Source organism: Carlito syrichta, unplaced genomic scaffold (genome assembly GCF_000164805.1).
Source record: "Carlito syrichta isolate Samal-C Ts95f unplaced genomic scaffold, Tarsius_syrichta-2.0.1 Scaffold288097, whole genome shotgun sequence".
Taxonomy (NCBI): Eukaryota; Metazoa; Chordata; class Mammalia; order Primates; family Tarsiidae; genus Carlito; species Carlito syrichta.
Genome location: NW_007232193.1, coordinates 147,602 through 166,525, shown reverse-complemented (window position 1 = coordinate 166,525; position 18,924 = coordinate 147,602). Strand labels below are relative to the sequence as shown.

At 40.2% G+C, this 18,924-nt stretch overlaps 1 protein-coding gene across 2 annotated transcripts in view; it reads left to right on the top strand.

Annotated features, from left to right (window-relative positions):
* Positions 1-18,591, top strand: part of CAPSL (calcyphosine like) — a 40,118-nt gene extending 21,527 nt beyond the window's left edge. For both annotated transcript variants that reach the window (XM_008053356.1, XM_008053357.2), the window contains exons 2-5: positions 5,888-6,024; positions 11,857-12,034; positions 12,319-12,528; positions 18,241-18,591. In XM_008053356.1, the coding sequence (XP_008051547.1) occupies positions 5,888-6,024; positions 11,857-12,034; positions 12,319-12,528; positions 18,241-18,342 (627 nt within the window). In that variant the 3' untranslated portion in view covers positions 18,343-18,591. The remainder of the gene's footprint in view (positions 1-5,887; positions 6,025-11,856; positions 12,035-12,318; positions 12,529-18,240) is intronic.
* The last annotated feature ends 333 nt before the right edge of the window (positions 18,592-18,924 follow it).

The window sequence follows — 18,924 nt, the reverse complement described above, 5'->3', positions numbered from 1 at the left end:
GGTTGGGGGTGCGGAGCAGCTAGCAAGAGCCCTGGATACCAGTCCCGAGTTCTCCTCTCCCTCAAACTGCACATTCGTTCAATCACTGTCTTGAATCTCTCCATCTGCCTCTGGGTAGAACTACTCTCTACTAGCCAGCCTGTCCCACCTTCCTATCCATTTTCTTTCCTTCCTTCCTTCTTTCTTTCTTTCTTTCTTTCTCTTCCTTTTTTTCTCTTTCTTTCTTTCTTTCTTTCTTTCTTCTCTCTCTCTCTCTCTTTCTTTCTCTCTCTGGTTTAGAGGCTTTTATGGTATCCTGTTGTTCACCTTCCTATCCATTTTCTTTCCTTCTTTCTTTCTTTCTCTCTCTCTCTTCTTTCTTTCTTCCTTTCTTTCTTTCTTCTCTCTCTGTCTCTCTCTCTCTCTTTCTCTCTCTGGTTTAGAGGCTTTTGTGGTATCCTGTTGTTCTCAGAACACAAACCAAACCCTGCCTTGGCATCCCAGGCTCTTTGGGATCTCATGCCTGCTTGCCTGCTGTGTTTCATCTTTCCCCACATTTCCCTTTTCCGTTCCCCCTCAGTCTCCACAAGCCTTCGCCTCCTCCTGCTCCCCCATGCCCCTTTTCTCCAGTCACACAGTCCTAGTTTGCCGTCTAAAACATACAGTGCCTTTCCTTCTTCGAGCCCCACGATTCCAGCCCCGATAACGACCACCTTCCCTTCATTAGGATCAAAACTTAGACACCACCTCCTCTGAGATTCTTCAGAAAGCTCCGCTCCCAAGCTGACCTCGCCTTTCCTTGTGACTGCACCCCCTCCACCTCCTCTTCTTCCTCCCAGGCTTTAGCTTTTCTTATTGCTGCTTTCGTCCCACCCTCTAGCCGAGTGCCCAGCCTTACTACGCTCCTGGTAGACATTTGCGGAAGGAGTAGTTAGTTGGAGCTTCATGCCTGGCGCGGGTGATGTGCAGATGCCGCGCGCCAACACGTGGTGGCGCTGCGGCCACGTGTGTGGGCGCCCAGCCTCTCCGGCTTCCGCGGGCCAGGCTGGAGGCGCTCTGTGTCACCACGCAGGCTCCCTGATGCTCAAGAAAGTCTTCTAGAGCCAGGAACACCTTGTGCAGAGCCGTGATGTCGGTCACGTATGTTTGAGGACAGACTCTTGCCCTAGTGACTGGTGCGTTCATGCAACCTTGAGGCTCTGGGCATCTTCCTTCTGCACCCAAGGCAACCCTGCCTTTCTCAAAAGTCCAAGGTCTTAGTGAACTGTGTGTTTTCTGTTCTGCTTAAATACAGATGTTCAGGATCCAAACTTACTATGATTCTACACTCTTCTAGGGTTTGTGCCTCAGAGTAATCCCTCACATCCCCACCCCGGGCCTCAACATTGTGCCTTGAACATAAGTACATGGTACATATTAGCTATTGGTTGATGAACTGGGTGACTAGATGTTGAAAAAGGATGGCTGACATGGGCATTTAAAGTTCTATGGGAGGCTGGCTGGAGAGAATGGATATCTCACCCCCCCCCCCACTGGATTTATCAAATTAGGCTCCAGAGGTAACTGTCTACATCATCATTGGATAGGGTCAGCCCTCCCGGAGGCAAAACAGCTTGGGATACCGGACTCTGTCCCGTGTTCTCCTGGACTCCATCCTGCTTTCTGTGAGAGAGCACCATCAAACTGTCCTTTGAAATTCTCATATATTATTTCACAAACTTGGTGGAATAAAAAGAGCCCTGCTTGGGAAAGAAACCCTGTGTATTGGTGTTGGTCATGAGTTCTGGGCAAGTCTTAGTTGCCAAGTCTGTAAAAGAGGTTGCACTAAGTGATCTTCAAGGGTCTTACAGTCCTAACAGGGTGTGGATAACCTGTAAGCCATATTGCTGTGTGATCTGCACAAGTTACCTGGTTTCTCTGCACCCGATTTCTTCATCTGTGAAATACAAATACTAGCAGGAAATAGCTCATGGGACATGTATTTATTTTACTGCAGCTAACCCTTTTTGGCAAGATGACTATGTGTGTGGCACACTTCTAATTTTATTTTTTTAATTGACAGATAAAATTGTATGTATTTACCTTGTACAAAATGATGTTTTAAAAATATGAGTAAGTGTGGAATGACTAAATCTAGTTAAACATCTGCTCATGGGCTTTTTAAAAAGAGAAGATGAAATTTACATAACATAAAAGTAGCCATTTAAAAGTGTACGGGACATTCACAATGTTGATCAACCACCACCTATATCAAGTTCCAAAACATTTTCATCACCTTAAAAGGAAACACCATGTGCATTAAGCAATTACTTCCCAGGCACCCCTCCCAGCCCCTGACAACCACTAGTTTGCTTTGCTGTCTCTATGAATTTACCTATTCTGAATACTTCACATAAATGAATTCATACAATGTGTGACATTTTGTGTTTGGATTCTTGCGTTTAGCATAATGTAATCGAGGTTCATTCACACTGCAGCATGTATCAATCAATACCTTATTTCATTTCATGACTGGAATATTATATTGTTGTGTGGCTACATCACAGTTTGTTCACCTATTCATCCATGTATGGACATTTGGGTTGTGTCTGCCTTGCAGCTGTTGTGACTAATGCTGCTACAAACATGGCCGTGTGTGTATTTATTCGAGTTACTGTTTTCAGTTCAGCTTGCAGGGTCTTTATGAGGACTGGATACCTGCTTACCACCTACTGTGGGCCAATGGATGCCTTTAATGCTGCTCTGAAGGTGTGCCAAGAGGACTTCCCTGGAGATCTGTCTCAGATCCAGGGGCCAGACCTCATGACTGGTTTTTAGTCTATGTTTCTCTTCCTTCCTCACTTGCTGGATGGTGGGAAAAAAACCAGAGCAAAACAAGTAGGATGGACTAGGTAGGACAGAAGCAGTAGGAAAAGAGGAGGGTGGCTGGGGACAGACACTGGGCAGGTATTCTAAAGCAGGGCAGAGGGGCAGGAAAGACAACCATGGTCCTGGGACGAAGCAAGACCCTAAGGTGGGTTTAGAAAATAAGAAAGCCTGTTGTCAATGTCAGTTCCCGCTTCTCTAGAAGTTGGGGCAGGCCTGGGAATCATGACACTGGCAGAATATGGTCAGGACAGGAGAATGGCTCAGGCAAGGGTAAGGAAGCAGGCGTCCGCTAGGCAAGTGACTCGGTGGTCTAGTACATGAACACAGGATTCTGCTGGTGGATGACGGGTGCTCTTGGGATGGAATTGGGACTGGAAGCTAGGATGGACTTTGGGAATTGCCAGCTTGAGATCAGGTGGCAACATAGTGACTGGCAAACACCAGTTTTCAACAAGCTAATGCTGCCCGGGAGGCAACCCATCAGGGCTGTTCTTGCTGAATGAGAATGGAAACACGTCCTTTGTACGTGCCTGACATGAATGGAGAGGCAGGTCTCTAAGAGCAGTGTGTGCTTCTTCTGGAATTCTGGGGAATGTCTGCTTAGGTGGCAGAGGAAGCAGAGCAAGACTCTGGGTAGCTTTAGGCAAAGCTAACGTGGAGTAAATGGCTAAGACCTAGGCTGGCGAAGGTTTCCTTCTTGGCCCTGGGTTCAAGAGAACTGAGAGGAATGACTCCCATCTTCACCCACATGGTGGGAATCAGATGAAGGGCAAGAGGGTGAGAGCCTGTATATTGGCTGTAGGAAATAGGCCAAAATAAGTGTGTGCATTCCCAAGTTATCTATTCTTGACTCAGTTTTTGGCTTGAGGTTTCCTTTCCCAAAAGTTAAGCCATGAATACATTGTAGGAGAGACATTTCAGATTGTACAGGAGAGAGCAACAGCCTAGGAATAGAAGAAGGCATGAGGCAGGGAGTTGCTATCTTGGATGCAAATAATTCCGTCCTAACATAGCATTCAGGGGAAGTGCCAGGATTCGTCCAGGGAGAATGCCTTTGAGACAAGGGTAGAACCACTGTAACACCATTTTTTCCTGCCCCCTGAATGCTGTACTTTGCACATGCTGCAAGTCCTTTTGCTCTTAGCTGTTTTCATTCACAACTCACATTAGAATGACTTTAGAATTCTCAATGTGCTGGGTCAGTAAACTCATGATTTTTGTAAGTGGGAAGAGATAGAAAGATCATCTCCCCATTAAAAAGTGGGCAAAAGACATGAATAGAAACTTCTCAAAAGAAGATATACGAACAGCTGACAGACACATGAAAAAGCATTCACTCTCACTAATTATCAAAGAAATGCAAACCAAAACCATATTGAGATACCACCTAACTCCAGTAAGAATGGCCATCAATAATAAAACAACAATAGATGCTGGCAAGATTGCGGAGAAAAAGGAACGCTTCTATACTGCTGGTGGGAATGGAAACTAGTGCAACCTCTTTGGAAAACAGTATGGCAATTTATAAAAGAACTAGACATTGACCTTCAATATGATCCAGCAATTCTCCTACTGGGAGTATACCCAGAGGAACTCAAATCATTCTACACAAAAGATACCTGCACATGCATGTTTATTGCAGCACTATTCACAATAGCAAAAACATGGAATCAACCGTGCTGCCCATTGAAACTGAACTGGATTTTAAAAAAGTGGTACATATACACAATGGAATATTACGCAGTCATAAAGAAGGACAAACATATGGACTTCGCAGCAACTTGGATGGATTTAGAGTCTATCATATTTAGTAATCTATCACATAAACAAAGAACAGAGTACCATATGTTCTCACTCATAAGTGAACCCTGAACATTTACCATAATACTATAAGAAAGGGATTGGCAGTAGCAGAATACTGCCGGGGTGGGAGGCACAACATCAATAAGGGTACTTGGTCTCAAACCAGGGGACCAAAGGGAGGCCCTGACTTTACCTGTATAATGACCCCATGTATACCTGATCCTGAATTGTACCCCCACATCTTTAAAATAGAATTTAAAAATTTAAATAATAAATAAATAAATGAAATGAAAGGAGAGAGTTAAAAAAAAAAGATCATCTAACTCAGTCTTCCCATTTAATAGAAGAGGAGGCAAAGGCCCTGGGCCTGGCCCAGATGTCACTGGACTAGGGGCACGGTGGAGAGGTAGGACAGCATATAGTGTGAGTAGAAGAATCAAGACTAGAACCCAGGTTTCCAGGCTGTCCGCCCATGCTTTTTCTACTGTTGGGCAAGTTCTGAGAAGTGAAGTCTGGCTGCAGGGGTTTGTATGTCCCTCAGGAACCACTCAGGAGGCTGCACTTCTCTGCACTCACCCTCCCTCCTATTTCTAAATATTTGAAACACAAAAGCCAAGCTACAGAGGAAAGATATTTTGTATATGTTTGTCAGGAGTGAGAGAGTGTCTAATTATCCTTTTTTTGGTCTTGAGACCCTTAATAGAAGTTAAAGGACACTAACCTGTGAATCAAGGAGACTATACTAGTTACTGGAAAGAATCATTAAGGCTCAAGTGCAAAGAATCTTAGTCAAGACAGAAGCAAAAAAAGAAAATCAATGTTTAGACCAAAGAGGAGAATATTAAATATGGGGTCAAGAGAACATGGAGAATTTTAAATACAAGAATAAGGCATATAAGATTTGTTCAAAAAGAGATTATAGAGAAACAGGAGACTGATTTTTTAATGGAGGTAGCAGGGCTTCCGAAAGATCAAAGCATATTAGAAAATGGCAATATAGTTAATAAATGTCGGACTAGTGTCAAGGCTGGAGAAACTAGATTCCCTCAGGACTAAATAAGTAGGCAATAAATATGCCAGTCACACTGTTGGCATGGTTAAAAATTGGAAATTCCGGGAAGTTTGCTGATGGAGTGGGTTGTAAATTTCCTTCTCAGAAGGCTGCTGTCATCCGGCCCAGCCAGAGGCAGACAAGGAGGCCTGAGCTCTGCTAATGTGCTGTGGATTCCTTCCTTAGATGGCTGGGACAGCACGTCATGACAGAGAGATGGCGATCCAGGCCAAGAAAAGACTCACTACAGCCACCGACCCTATAGAAAGGCTCCGACTGCAGTGCCTGGCCCGGGGCTCTGCAGGCATCAAGGGACTTGGCAGGTAGGACCTGGATGCAAGATGGCAGGGACTGGAGTAGAAGCCAGAGCATGGCCAGGTGAGGCTAATGTGGACTGCATGGTTTGGGTCAGTCATTTCTTCCTAGGGGCTCAATTCTTATTTATAAAATGCAGGGCTTGGAAGAGTTGATCTATGAGGTTCCTCATGACAGTTCTTAGTCTTATATTCAACATGACTCACACATCCGAGAGAGTGCCACTCTGGGAGATAGTGAGAAGGGAGAAACATGCTCCATAGTGGTGATTTCTAACAGGGCCGTGAAAGAGAAGCTCCTTGAAACTGTGGTCATAGAGATGAGGGTGGAGGGGAGAAGAAGGAGGGAACCCTGCTTTAGCCCTAAATGCTGGATTTAGAGTTCTGTTCTTGGTAATCATGTCTTATTCACCTTTAGGGCACTGGAATTACTTGTCAGAAAATGGACACCTCACTGCCAATGGGGTTCTCCCAGCTGGCTAGCTACTCTTTTCCTACTGAGATTGTGAGCCTCTTGAGAGCAGGTCCTCAAGACAAAACATTAAGAGCCTGCCATGGACCAGGCATTGTACCATCTCGGGGAATCAAGGGCAAACAAGGCTTCTTCAAGCCTCCCCTGGAGGACTTAGACAGGGGAGGAGGAGAGTGGCATAAATGACCTGTCAGTGGTGTGAGAAGTTGTATGTTAGAGAAGTGCAGGGTGAAACGTGCACATAGTCTTTGTAGAAGTCTTCACTTCCAGCAAGGTACTGAGTGTCTGGGAGACCACTCTTAACAGTCCTGAGTCTCAGACCAAGCCCATCTCTGTCAGAAGCCTAGGCTGCAGGTGTATAAACCCAATGGCCATCCTGTCACAGTCAGTGGAAAGACCAGCCCACTTGCTGTCAATATTGTATCACTTCAGCCACTACCTCTTTCATTCTGGGTCCACATCATTGTCCTCAATGCAAACCCTTGAGGAACCCTATCCTCTCTTCCACTCCCTGGTCCGTTCCCTGGTCATTCTGCTGCCTATGCCGCCTCTACTCCACACTGCCTACACCCTGTACCTACACCAGCTCTTCTCCTGGGAACCAGTCTATAGTGAACAGATACCATCTCATTGGTGGACTTCTGCTTGAATGTGCTCTTTGCCTCCCTTTCTTGTCTGAACTTTCCCCAAGTCTCTCCTCAAGTCAAGTGGAGGCTGCCCCGACCCTTCCACACCTGCCAATTGAGGGTTAAATACTCCCTTCAGCCTACCTTCTGATCCTAGGTAATATTCACCCGTTGGTTCATTTACTTCTTCCTTATAAATGCTGTTTTTGAAGGACATTTCTTCAGGCGAGGCTCTGCCATCTTTTCACCCCCAGGGCACTCAACATTCTGTGGTATCATCTTTTTACCCTGTCTTGCGTCCTTATCTTAACCAAGATCAGGATGATTTTGTCATTATTTTGACACCTTCATTTTTTGACGCCAAATTCTGATGGTTTTCAACAGTATATGTTCTTTCTCAGTCATTTCCAATTGTCTTTTAAATGTAGACATTTGTCAAGATTCTGTTGCTAGCATCCTTAATTCTCCATACATCTTGTCCACTCCTGAGTTAGCTCATCTGTACCCTGGCTTCTTGCACTGAATCCTTGCCTGACCCCTAAATTCTTGGCATCAAGTCCTTGCCTGACCCCCAAATTTATTTCACAATTTAAATCTTTTATTAGGAAAATATTATCTAACTAGCTAACTAACCAACTACCCAGTGAATATCTCTATGTAGTTGCCTTACTATCCAAAACAAAACAAAATTCATCATCCCTTCCTGCAATCAGAGAGCTTCCCCTAGAGCCCTACTCTTTTTTTTTAATGGTATCACCACTCTTATAGATCCTTGGATTGAGAACACTGGGTTATCTTTATTAACCCCAAAACTGACTACTCTATTTCTGTCGTATCTTGTAATCTTATTTTCATCTCACTTACTGAAGTGTGGGCTCTCAGTATCTCTTCCCCAGACATTTACTGTAGTATTCTTTCTGGCTCCCTTGCTTCCAAGTGTTCAGTCCTCTAGTTCATTCAACCTGCTATTGTTAGAGTTCTCGCTTTAAAAAAATATTTTATTTTTTTATAGAGATATGAGGTACAAGTAAGGATTAACTATGCAAGTAGGCTGCATGCAGGTGAAGTTTGGGCCTCTGACTGTCCCCCTGGTATTCTATTAAACTTTTATTTTGATAATGTCATTTCCCATAAAAACTATTCAATGATTTTTTAAAAAGGCATAATAAAGTTCAAACATTTACCATTTAAGGACATTTAAAATTCCTCAGATTCTGCCATTAACCCAATTTTCCATCTAAATTGTATTATTTCTTCTTTTGGAGCTGTCCTCCAGCTTTCTCAGATGTTCCAACAATACCTTAGAAACTGCTGTTGGTCTGAAATGCAGCCTCCCTCCTGTCTCTCAAAACCACCGATTATCCTTCTCTTTGTGAGTTTCTTAAGGACAGAAACTGAGCCTCATTCACCTTTGTAGTCCTCTTCACAGGGCTTAGTGCACCGTTTGGCACATTATACCTGCCTAACTAATGAATTTTACTGAATAATACATGGTGGTTTCAAGATACACTGTTTATTTACTTATGTTTTACAAGGAAACCGACAAGTTCACTTCCTGTAGCACTGCTGTTTGTTCATCAGTTACTCGATTCATCTGTTCATCCAGCCAGTGAATATTTATTGAATAGCCAATACATAGTAAACATACAGTAGTAAACAAAACAGTCAGGATCTCTGCCTTCGTGGAGCCTGTGTTCTAGTCTAGTGATTCCTTTATTCAAAGTGTTCCTTCTTATTTTTCAAACGATATGTAATACAAAGGAGTAAGAATTTGTCATTTTTGCATATAACTAGCTGAGGGAAGTACAACTTGTGATTTGATAATTATACATTATTTTAGAATTAATAAGACCTTTAAGATCAGTCTAGTCCCTTACTGAAAACTGAGACCCAGAGAGATTACATGATGTGCACAAGGTCACATGACTAGTTTTAGTGGTAGAACTGGAAATCAAGTCCAGAATTTCTGAATCCTAGCTAAGAACTCTTTTTACATGATAGACCAGCAGCAAAATGGAAATTCTGAGGGCTGGGCTGAGGGTAGTGGGTGATGGTGGAGGAAAGGGAAATATGTAGCAAAGATTGAGGTCCCAGTGGAGTGTGATGAGATTGATAGAAGATATATCAGTTCTTTCACAGACAAAAAGTTATAAGTACCACATGTTTGCAGGTGATCAGACATAGCTCGAGATAATGAGGCATGTTTTCAAGTGGAGGTTACTTATAGCTACCACAGTATCTATACGTTTTGTATAGTCAGTGGATGCATGTTTTAAAAGTAAGAAGCTGTGCTTACATTGCATGCTAAAGTTCTGGGGACATTATCAAGAAAAATAGGTACAACAGGATATTCAAAGTACCTACCTACATTTTCTGTTTTCCTTCAATTCGGAGATGAGAAGATTTTGGGTCCTTTGGGCCTATTAGCAAAAATGAAACCTTGAAAAATGTTGCATGTTTTTATTTTTTAAAATTAGACTACTTTAAAAACAGCCTTATATTTACAGAAAAATTGTGAATATGGTACCAAGAGTTCTTACGTAACCTCCTTACTCAGTCTCTCCTATTATTAACATTCTACATTATTATGGTACATCTACTACAAGTAATAAATCAATGTTGGTATATTATTTTTAACTAAGGTCCATACTCTATTTACATTTCCTTAGTTTTTACCTTGTATCCTTTTCTGTTTCAAGATCCCATCCAGGATACTGCACTATATTTATATGTCATATTTCCTTAGGCTTCTCTTGGTTATAATAGTTTATTAGAATTTCCTGGTTTTTGATGAGCTTGACAGGTCAAGTATGTTGTAAAATGCTTCCCTATTGAAATTTGTCTGACTCTTTTCTTTAATGATTAGACTGGGGTTATTGGTTTTGGGGGCCACGGAGATCAAGTGTCATTTTTATCACATCATGCCAACGATGTACATGATTAACATGATTTATTGATAACTGTTGATAGTGACCTTGTTCACTTGATCAGGCTTTTCCAGTGAAAAGTTACTTCCCTTCTCCTCTTTTGTATTGTACTATTTGGAAGGAAGTCTCTATGTAGAGCACACACTTAGGGAGAAGGGAATATGTTTTCCCTCCTTGAGGGCAGAGTATATACACAATTTATTTTATTTGAGATTTTTCTCAAGGGAAATATGTCTTTTTCCTTCTGTTTATCTATTTGATAATTAATTAGACCAATATAAACTCATGGATATTTACTTTCTATTTTAGGCAATCCGACATTATTTTATTGATCAAATTATTCCAGCTCTGGCCTTGGAAGCTCTCCTGTGTCCCTTTGACATATTTCTATCAATGTAGTTTATTTATTTATAACACTTCCTTACTTTCTGGTACTGTAAGATGCCCTAAGCTCATTCCGTATATTACATGCCCTCAGTTTGAGATGTGCTTATTGTTTCTGGGGGGTTGTTATTTCTGGGTCTTCTCAACTGATAGAACAAGGAAATATATGTCACATACTAACCTGTGAACAAATATTTTATATGTAACCATTTATGCCCATATTAAGTTAACAAGAGTTCATATGACATTTCCAACTCTAATCCATCACTATATGGATTATTCTAAACTTCTCCCTTAGCTTATTTGTAAATCCCCATTCCAAGTGTGAAAACCTGTCTTCCACCCTTGTTATCCATTCACTTGGTTGTTCAATTCCAGTATAATATGTACAGCAGTGCCAGAATTGTTAACCTGTATCCTCGTGGGAAATAACTTGATCAACTAGTGATGGTGTGCAGTTCCTGTGGTCATACAGACTCCACTCATTTCTAAAGTCACTTAAATCACTTTTCTTTCCCACCCTTTTCAGTGAGGTTGTTTCATACTTTTGTAATACAGTGAGATTCTCTTGTCACAGTTTACATTTGTTCCTGGGATCTCTTGACTTCCTAAATGTTTTCTTTTTAAATTCATATGCATTAAGGTTTATGCTTTGTGCTGTAAAGTCCTATGAGTTTTAGCAAATAAATAATGTCATGTATCCGCCATCATAGTATCATGCAGAAAATTTTTATTGCCACAAAAATCCCCTGTGCTTCACCAATTTAACTCTCTCCTCCTCCTCTCATCTTTTTATCATCACCATAGTTTTACCTTTTTTAGAATGTTGTATCATTAGAGTCACCCGGTGTGTATATATGTGTTTTATTTTTAATTTAAATGTATTTATTATAGAGTTATAGGGTACAAGTGAGGATTTACTATATAAGTAGGCTCTGTGTAGGTGAAGTTTGGGCTTCTAAGTGGTCCTCATTCTCCCTGATAGTGGACTGATAGTGGACTCTTTGTGTTGCCACATGCCACTCCACCTTCCTCCCTCTCTCTTTGCTCTAGCAGTGCCTAGTGGCTGCCAATCCTATTCTTGTGCTAATGTGACTAGTGATCAGGGCCCACTTATGAGTGAGAACACATGGTATCCAGTTTTCTGTTTCTGTGATAGTTCACTTAGTAAGATGGTCTCCAGCTGCATCTAAGTTGCCACGAAGACCATGATTTTGATCTTTAGGTTGTGTAATACTCCATTGTGTGTATGTAATGAGAGACTGGGAAGAGGTTCTCCAATTTGGGAAAGGAAGGTGAAGAGAAGAATCTAAGACTTTCATAATTTACTTTGAAAAAAACCTTGAGAGTTTTTGTTGCTGTTTTAAGTTTTACACTTAAACCTACACTGTGTTCTTTGTGGGTATCGTCTTATTTGTGTATGTATTTTCAGAGTGTTTCGAATTATGGATGACAATAACAACCGAAGCCTTGATTTCAAAGAATTTGTGAAAGGATTAAATGATTATGCTGTAGTCATGGAAAAGGAAGAGGCAGAAGAGCTATTCCGGAGGTTTGATAAAGATGGCAATGGAACAATAGACTTCAATGAATTTCTGCTCACATTAAGAGTAAGTGGTCCCTTGAATCTGCCAAGTTTGGCTTTCACATGGTTTGGGTTGGCTGGCTATTTTGAGATTTTGTTTTTAGAAGTTGTTAGTACACTGTGGGGGAAGGATGGGCAGAAGATTATGAGCAAGTTTAGAAAATTTTTGGAGCAATAATAATGCATAATATTTAATGGCCCACAAATAATTTCACATCACTGAGGAGAATATTTCATCAGATAAAATACCAAAAAAGCTAATTTGCTTGTATATGTCTCTGTGTGTATTTTTTCTTTCTCTTTATGTAGCCTCCAATGTCCAGAGCCAGGAAAGAGGTTATTATGCAAGCTTTTAGAAAGTTAGACAAGACTGGAGATGGCGTGATAACAATTGAAGATCTTCGTGAGGTGTACAATGCAAAACACCATCCAAAGTACCAAAATGGGGAATGGACTGAAGAACAAGTTTTCAGGAAATTTCTGGATAATTTTGATTCACCCTATGATAAAGATGGATTGGTAAGTAAAAGAGCTTAATCTAAGGGAAATTTCTTCCATTCAATTTGAAATTATAAATGGGAGCTAGGTCTAAAACCTTATAAATCTCATCACATTGATACCGTATATGCTATAAATAGAAGTAACATATTTCCTTAGGAATCATCTAGAAAGTTGAGAACTAAAGTAATAAAATATACGTTTGCATAAACACATACAGACAGATACATATACACATATATTGGTATAGAATTCACATACAGTTAAATACCTACTAACTGGAAAATGTGGTATTTTGATCAAACACTACATTTCATGGTTACTTTATTCACCATACTCAGCTAACCGCATATAGCTAGACTATAATAAAACAAATATACGTTTAAAACGAGATTATAATTTAATTTTTAGAACAGCTTTACAAGACTTTTCAGGATGTTTTAGGGCCTTTACATTCATCCTTATGGGAATCATTTATCATCACATTTTGCTATATGAAAATGCCGCTTAAAGGTAACTTTTGGTAAAGGGAATGACAGATAACAGCATTTACTCGGATTTGTTCTTTAGTGTTCTTTGAGATTAACTTGCATTTCTAAACGACAGTGAATTTTAAAACAAAAACAACCACCCAGTCTCCATTAACTTTCATCGTTAAGTTGCAAACGTGTAGTCTGGCAGAGTAAGAAATTCCATCTCCATAACTGTGTTTAGGCTGAGATGAAAATGTCACTTGTCTTTTATCAACAGTTATAAATTGACTTTTATCCCCCCTGGAGCCAGTCCTGTTCTTAGGTGACCTAAGGGTTTTGGTGATAAGGGAAGGGGGTTGTCCCTTTGACAACAGTCAGCAACAGTAGAACCCTAGGGTTTGTTATCTCTTAACCCCTTTGCTACATGGTAAAAGATTAGTGGGACAGTGGATGAGAAGAAGAGGGCGGTTATGGGAAAAATAAATACATCTTTCCCTTCAGAAGGGAATTTCCCTCAACGTTTTTCATGAAACTTGTGATAAGTTCTATTAGCAAGGGTAGGGGATAGGAAGGGGATCTTTCTTTCTTTGTTGCTGACATTTTCTAGTCCGGGGTGGAGAAATATCCTCCATTTCAGGCTTAGGGATTGTGAAGGTAGATAAAAAGAGGGCCTAAGTTCTGTAGGGCAGCCAAATGCTTGGGGACAGGAATAACAGAACTGTATGTTTTCTTCCAGTATTGCTGGCCTTTGATGTCTGAGATGTCAGTAGAAAAATAGCTAACTGCCATTTCCCCAAATTAGTCCAACCCTACAAGTATCCCAGTGTCTTTGCTTCTTCTCTGCAGGTGGTTCCTCCTCATTGCTAGGGGAAACCTCAGCTGCTCTTTTCTTGAGCCCGCGTCAAAGTAGCCAGATGTTGTGATTCAGCTGATGTATAGTCCCCACACCACCCCACTTGACATTTATCTTAATACGCCACATTAAGCTCTCAAATACTCATAAAGGGTATTGAGGTTTTTAGCAGTTATAACACCTGATGTCATCTGAATATTACAGACTGTATTGATACCCAACTCTGACAATTCATTATCATCATTGCATGGGGAAGGGGGTGGGTAGGTATTGACAATCAGATTGCTGGCTGCACTTCAGAACCAGGTTCCAGTTTTGGGGGGGTTGAGCACAAAGCTTTACATCTTTAATAAATGTGCCAGAGGACTCTTTAATACATGTTCATGTTTGAGATCCTTAGCTCTAAATGATTCAGATGTGCCCATGTTTCTCAACTAACTATGATATGCACATGAGCCATATTTAGCATAATAATGAATTTGAGCAACATTTATTGAACACATACCAACTGGGCATTGTGCTAAGGGCTTCATGGGAAGATCTCATTTAATAGACATAAAAATGTTTCTGAAAAGTGTTGTGTGGTCAAACTTTTGCATGTTGTCTATATTTTAAATGCACGAAGAATTGATGTTGAGGAACTCCATGGTAAATTCTTTTATAAAGAGAACAATTAGCCCCTAATTTACCTTTTGCAAATTGAGTTGTTTTGTATATTAAGATTTCTTATGGTGATGTATAGCTACACTGGAAGCCAGTGTGCTTATTTATGGTTAAAAAAAATCCAGATAAGACAGAACTTGGAATAATGCCCCAAAATTAGCATAGTTCCTAGCCAAGGATGATATTAAAATTTGTGAACTTTAAATAGTCTAGAACAAGCTCTCATATGCTCATAAAGGTTACAGGAGTTTGCAGCAGTCATGGAATTTGATATTACATATCCTGTACTAATACCCCACTCAGTTCCACTAGCAGCGTGTACATCAGTAGCCATTTGGATGAAGGTGTGAAAGCAATCAAATCACACTTGGAGCAAACTTTTCTCATCCTTATTCTGTCCCTAAACCTCACGCTTTACTTTTTATTCTTTATTTTTATTTTTAGTTTTTGAGCCGGAGTCTCACTCTGTTACCAAAGCTGGAGGGCAGTGGCTTGCTCATGGCCACTGCAGCCTAGACCTGCTTGGGCTCAGGCAATCCTTTAGCCTCAGCCTTCCAAGTAACTGGAACTACAGGCACATGCCACCATGCTTGGCTAATTTTTTGGTTTATTGTAGAGATGAGGTCTCGCCAAGTTGCCCAGACTGGTCTTAAATCCCAGGGCTCAGGCAATCCTCTCACCTCGGCCTCCCAAAATGCTGGGATTATAGGCATGAGGCATTGTGCCCAGCCTAATTTTTATTTTTTAATATCTAGGTTTTACCCCACACTTTACTTTTTATTTTTTAATATCTAGCTTTTGAGTTTTTCATGTATATATATTACTTTATAATCACATTTAAAAAAAAACACTTAGAACTTTAGCCTTTGAGGGACTATGAGGCTTATTGCCTCATCTATCACAAATACAAATCTTTTAAGTAATTAAAATTATTTTAGGTATATTACTGAATGTATGTAACCTCACCTTGTTTTAGGATTTTTCCAATGAGTCTGTAGCTGAAAAGAGGGGACTGAATTATGACTTAGATATTTCCATTGCTCCCATAACATACACTTTGTCAAATAAGGTAGCCTCGTCAAGAAGCCTTCTAAAAATAGGAGTGTCCAATTTCCCATTTTAAAAAATGTCAAATAAAATAATGATAGTACTTATTGCTAAACAGCAGTTAACCCCGATGAGCGAAAATTTATGAGAGATCAGAGAATTTGTGGTTCAGGCCCTTTCTGATATAAGTTGAGTCTCAGGAAACAAGCAGAACCTAACTAAGAATAACTGATGACTTTTTTGGAAATAATCTAATACGTTAGCTCTGACTTCTGGTTTGACATTGTCAGACCTCCAGCTGAGGTTTAATGCTTCTCTTATTTTTTCCCCATCTGGAATGTTTTCTCCATTCTCCACTCAACTCAGCTCCCTGTCGCTCCACTCCATTGGGGGAGAATGGGATTAAGAGATGGGGTGGAAATATCAGTCTCAGTCATGGGTTGGTGTTTCAGTTAGAATTTGTTTTCAATTGCAAGTCATAGGAAATCATATTAAACAGTGGAACAAATAAATTAGGTTATATTTTTATCCTATATAATGTTCTATGTTGAGTGGCTTAAGGAGATCTGTATGACTCTCTTGACCATTCCTTCATTATCTGAAGATGTCTGCTTAACTTCAGCCAATACATCTAAGTTTTAGGCAGCAGGAAAAAGAGAGGGAGAAAGAGAGAATGGGATGGGGGCAGAGCCTATATCAGGAAAGCAAAAGTGTCCTTGAAATTTGTATCAAAATTTTGGTTGTATCTTAACTGGTGAAGATTCTTTCACCTGGCCATTCCAAGCTGTAGCTGCAAGAAAGTCTGGGGAAGTGAGTTTTTAGTTTTTCTACTTTTGTAGTAAAAAAAAAAGCCAGGGACAAAAATGTTACAATGGATGTGAAGTGAGTATCATTCAATGTCTGTCATCCTTGGTCAACAAGCAGACAATAATAACAACAACACTAAAAATATTTGTAGTTTGAAAAATTTTAAATAAAAAAGATGAGTTGTAACAATGTTCCTCAAACTGTCAAATTAAAGTGTACAGTCAAAATGGCTCACGGTCCTGTGCGTAGGTCCATCACTTTCCTTGCCATTAAAATTGTCCACTTACTTTTTTTGATTCTACTACCAGTCTGCGAGCTCTTTGAGGACAAAGACTTATCTTAATGATCTTTGATAGTCTCAAATGTTGATGTACACAATAATTAACAGTGACGCTTGAATAATTTTTAAAAAGTAAATTTCACAACCACTTGCTTTAGAAATGGTGACTTAGTAGATGTGAGGTAGGGCCTAGGAATATGCATTTATGACAAGAACTCCAGGTGATTCTGGCACAAGTAGTGTGGGCGTGCTGAGAAACATTGCCTGGGACCCCACACAGCACCAGAAATATAGAAGGGAGGCAAAAATTATGGGTGGAACTTAATGACTTAATAAAGGAATTAGAAAACAGAGGCTAAGGAATCCAAAGGAGGAGTAAAGAAATCCAAGAAAGGAGGACACTAATGGTATTCTAATCTTAACAAAGGCTCTGTGCATTTATTATGTGTTTATATTTACAGACCACTGATAAGTATATTTCAACTAGTAGCTCAGTGCAAATGCCTTTCTTCCTACTACAAGATACAAGAAAGAGAATTGTGAAACCTATGACCCTTTTTTTTCTGTTCACTTACAATTTCAGAAAGAAAGAAAAACCAAGTAGGTCAGTCAGCTCATATGATTCTTGGAAGGCCAAGATATGTTCCCAAAGACGTGGTAGGAGAAGATTTGGCTGTTATAGACTAGATTTTTAAATTTCTTGTGAGTGCTGAAAATTGAGGGCCTAAATAGATAACAATGGATCTCCAAAACATTCATCATCATTGTGCCTGTGGCCTCCCATATATGCAGATCCATACTTTGGGTTAAATTGACTGGCCATAGAAATCAGTTAAATAAAATGACAATTATTTCCCTGAATCAAATGATCATATCTGTCAAAATAGTTATATTAGAGCATATATATCATCCACACCTATTAAAAATAAAACTAACAACTATTTTTCTTCTTTCCCAAAGAAAAGTAATATAAAATCCTAGCATAGATATATATTCTTCAAGACTACAAAGAGACAGGCTTAGAGGTAGAATGAAGAGAGAACATGGGTTGGGGTGGGAGGCTTATAACAGGGGGTAACCTTTTTATTCATCCTGGGCCTTGAATGAGTAATTTCTATCTTAGAAAAGTGTGTTTAACTAGAAATCTATTTCTTTACCCACAGGACAGAACTCCATTTTGGGGGGAAGGTAAAACATTTCTTATCCTGACACAAGGACATGACATGCTGTTTCTAGACCTGTCACGGAAAGATAGAATTAACTACAGTTAAAGAACACTTGCTTTTTACTCTGAGTTTCAGTGTTCGTTATCTGAACTGACGGGCTCCTGCTCTTAAAGAAAAGATGACAACCTGTGTCTCACTTTCTATTTAGGTTGGCTTGGATATTTTCAAGACTTTTTTCTTCTCTTCCCCTGTGCCACTCTCACTGCCATCCTCAACTTCACTTTTTCTCTTGTTTTAGATCGATTCTTCAGTCACTATTACGCACACACACACAAAAGCCTCCTTGATGGAGATTTCCCTTCTATTTACAGGTACTTAAGGTGGACCCCCATTGACAGCATGAGATGCAAAGTTCCTTTTTTGTTTCAAACTTTTCTGCTGCAGGTGACCCCTGAGGAGTTCATGAACTACTATGCAGGCGTGAGTGCGTCAATTGACACCGACGTGTACTTCATCATCATGATGAGAACTGCCTGGAAGCTCTAAGTGTGTGACTTGGGGACCCCTGGGGAAAGCCACATAGCTCCAAATGATTAAACCTCAGCTTAAAAACCAGGATCATATTTGATTTCATGTTCATCCTTGTGTTTCTTCCGTGTCAACACACTGCATTTTTTTCTAGGGCTTGAAACCAGGCAGAAATAAAGATGTTAAGTAGTCAACTGTGGGCTTGTCTTCTCTGAGGCTGTTTCCTCCTTTGCTCTAAAACAGGATTTAAAGTAGGAGATCTGTAAAGCTCTTAGTGCTATAGTTGATGCACACAGGTGTCTAATCAACTTTGTGTTTTTCCCTTGGCCATTAATGAAAGTCTGATTATTTAAATTATGACCCCCACCATGCATCCACACTCACCTCCTTTTAGACGATCCATTTCTAGGTTCATCTAATTTTATGACTGACTGTAAGTCTTTAAATGTTGTAGTTCCCATTTGGGGACTAGAAGGAGACCAAATGTTAGCCTCGATGTCTTCAACTGAATCTTGAATTTCAGTGCTTGGGTTTTAGGGAAGTCTCAGTTTGGCTAATAGATTTTAAAAGACTTCTTTTTTGCAGTAATTTTAAGAACTG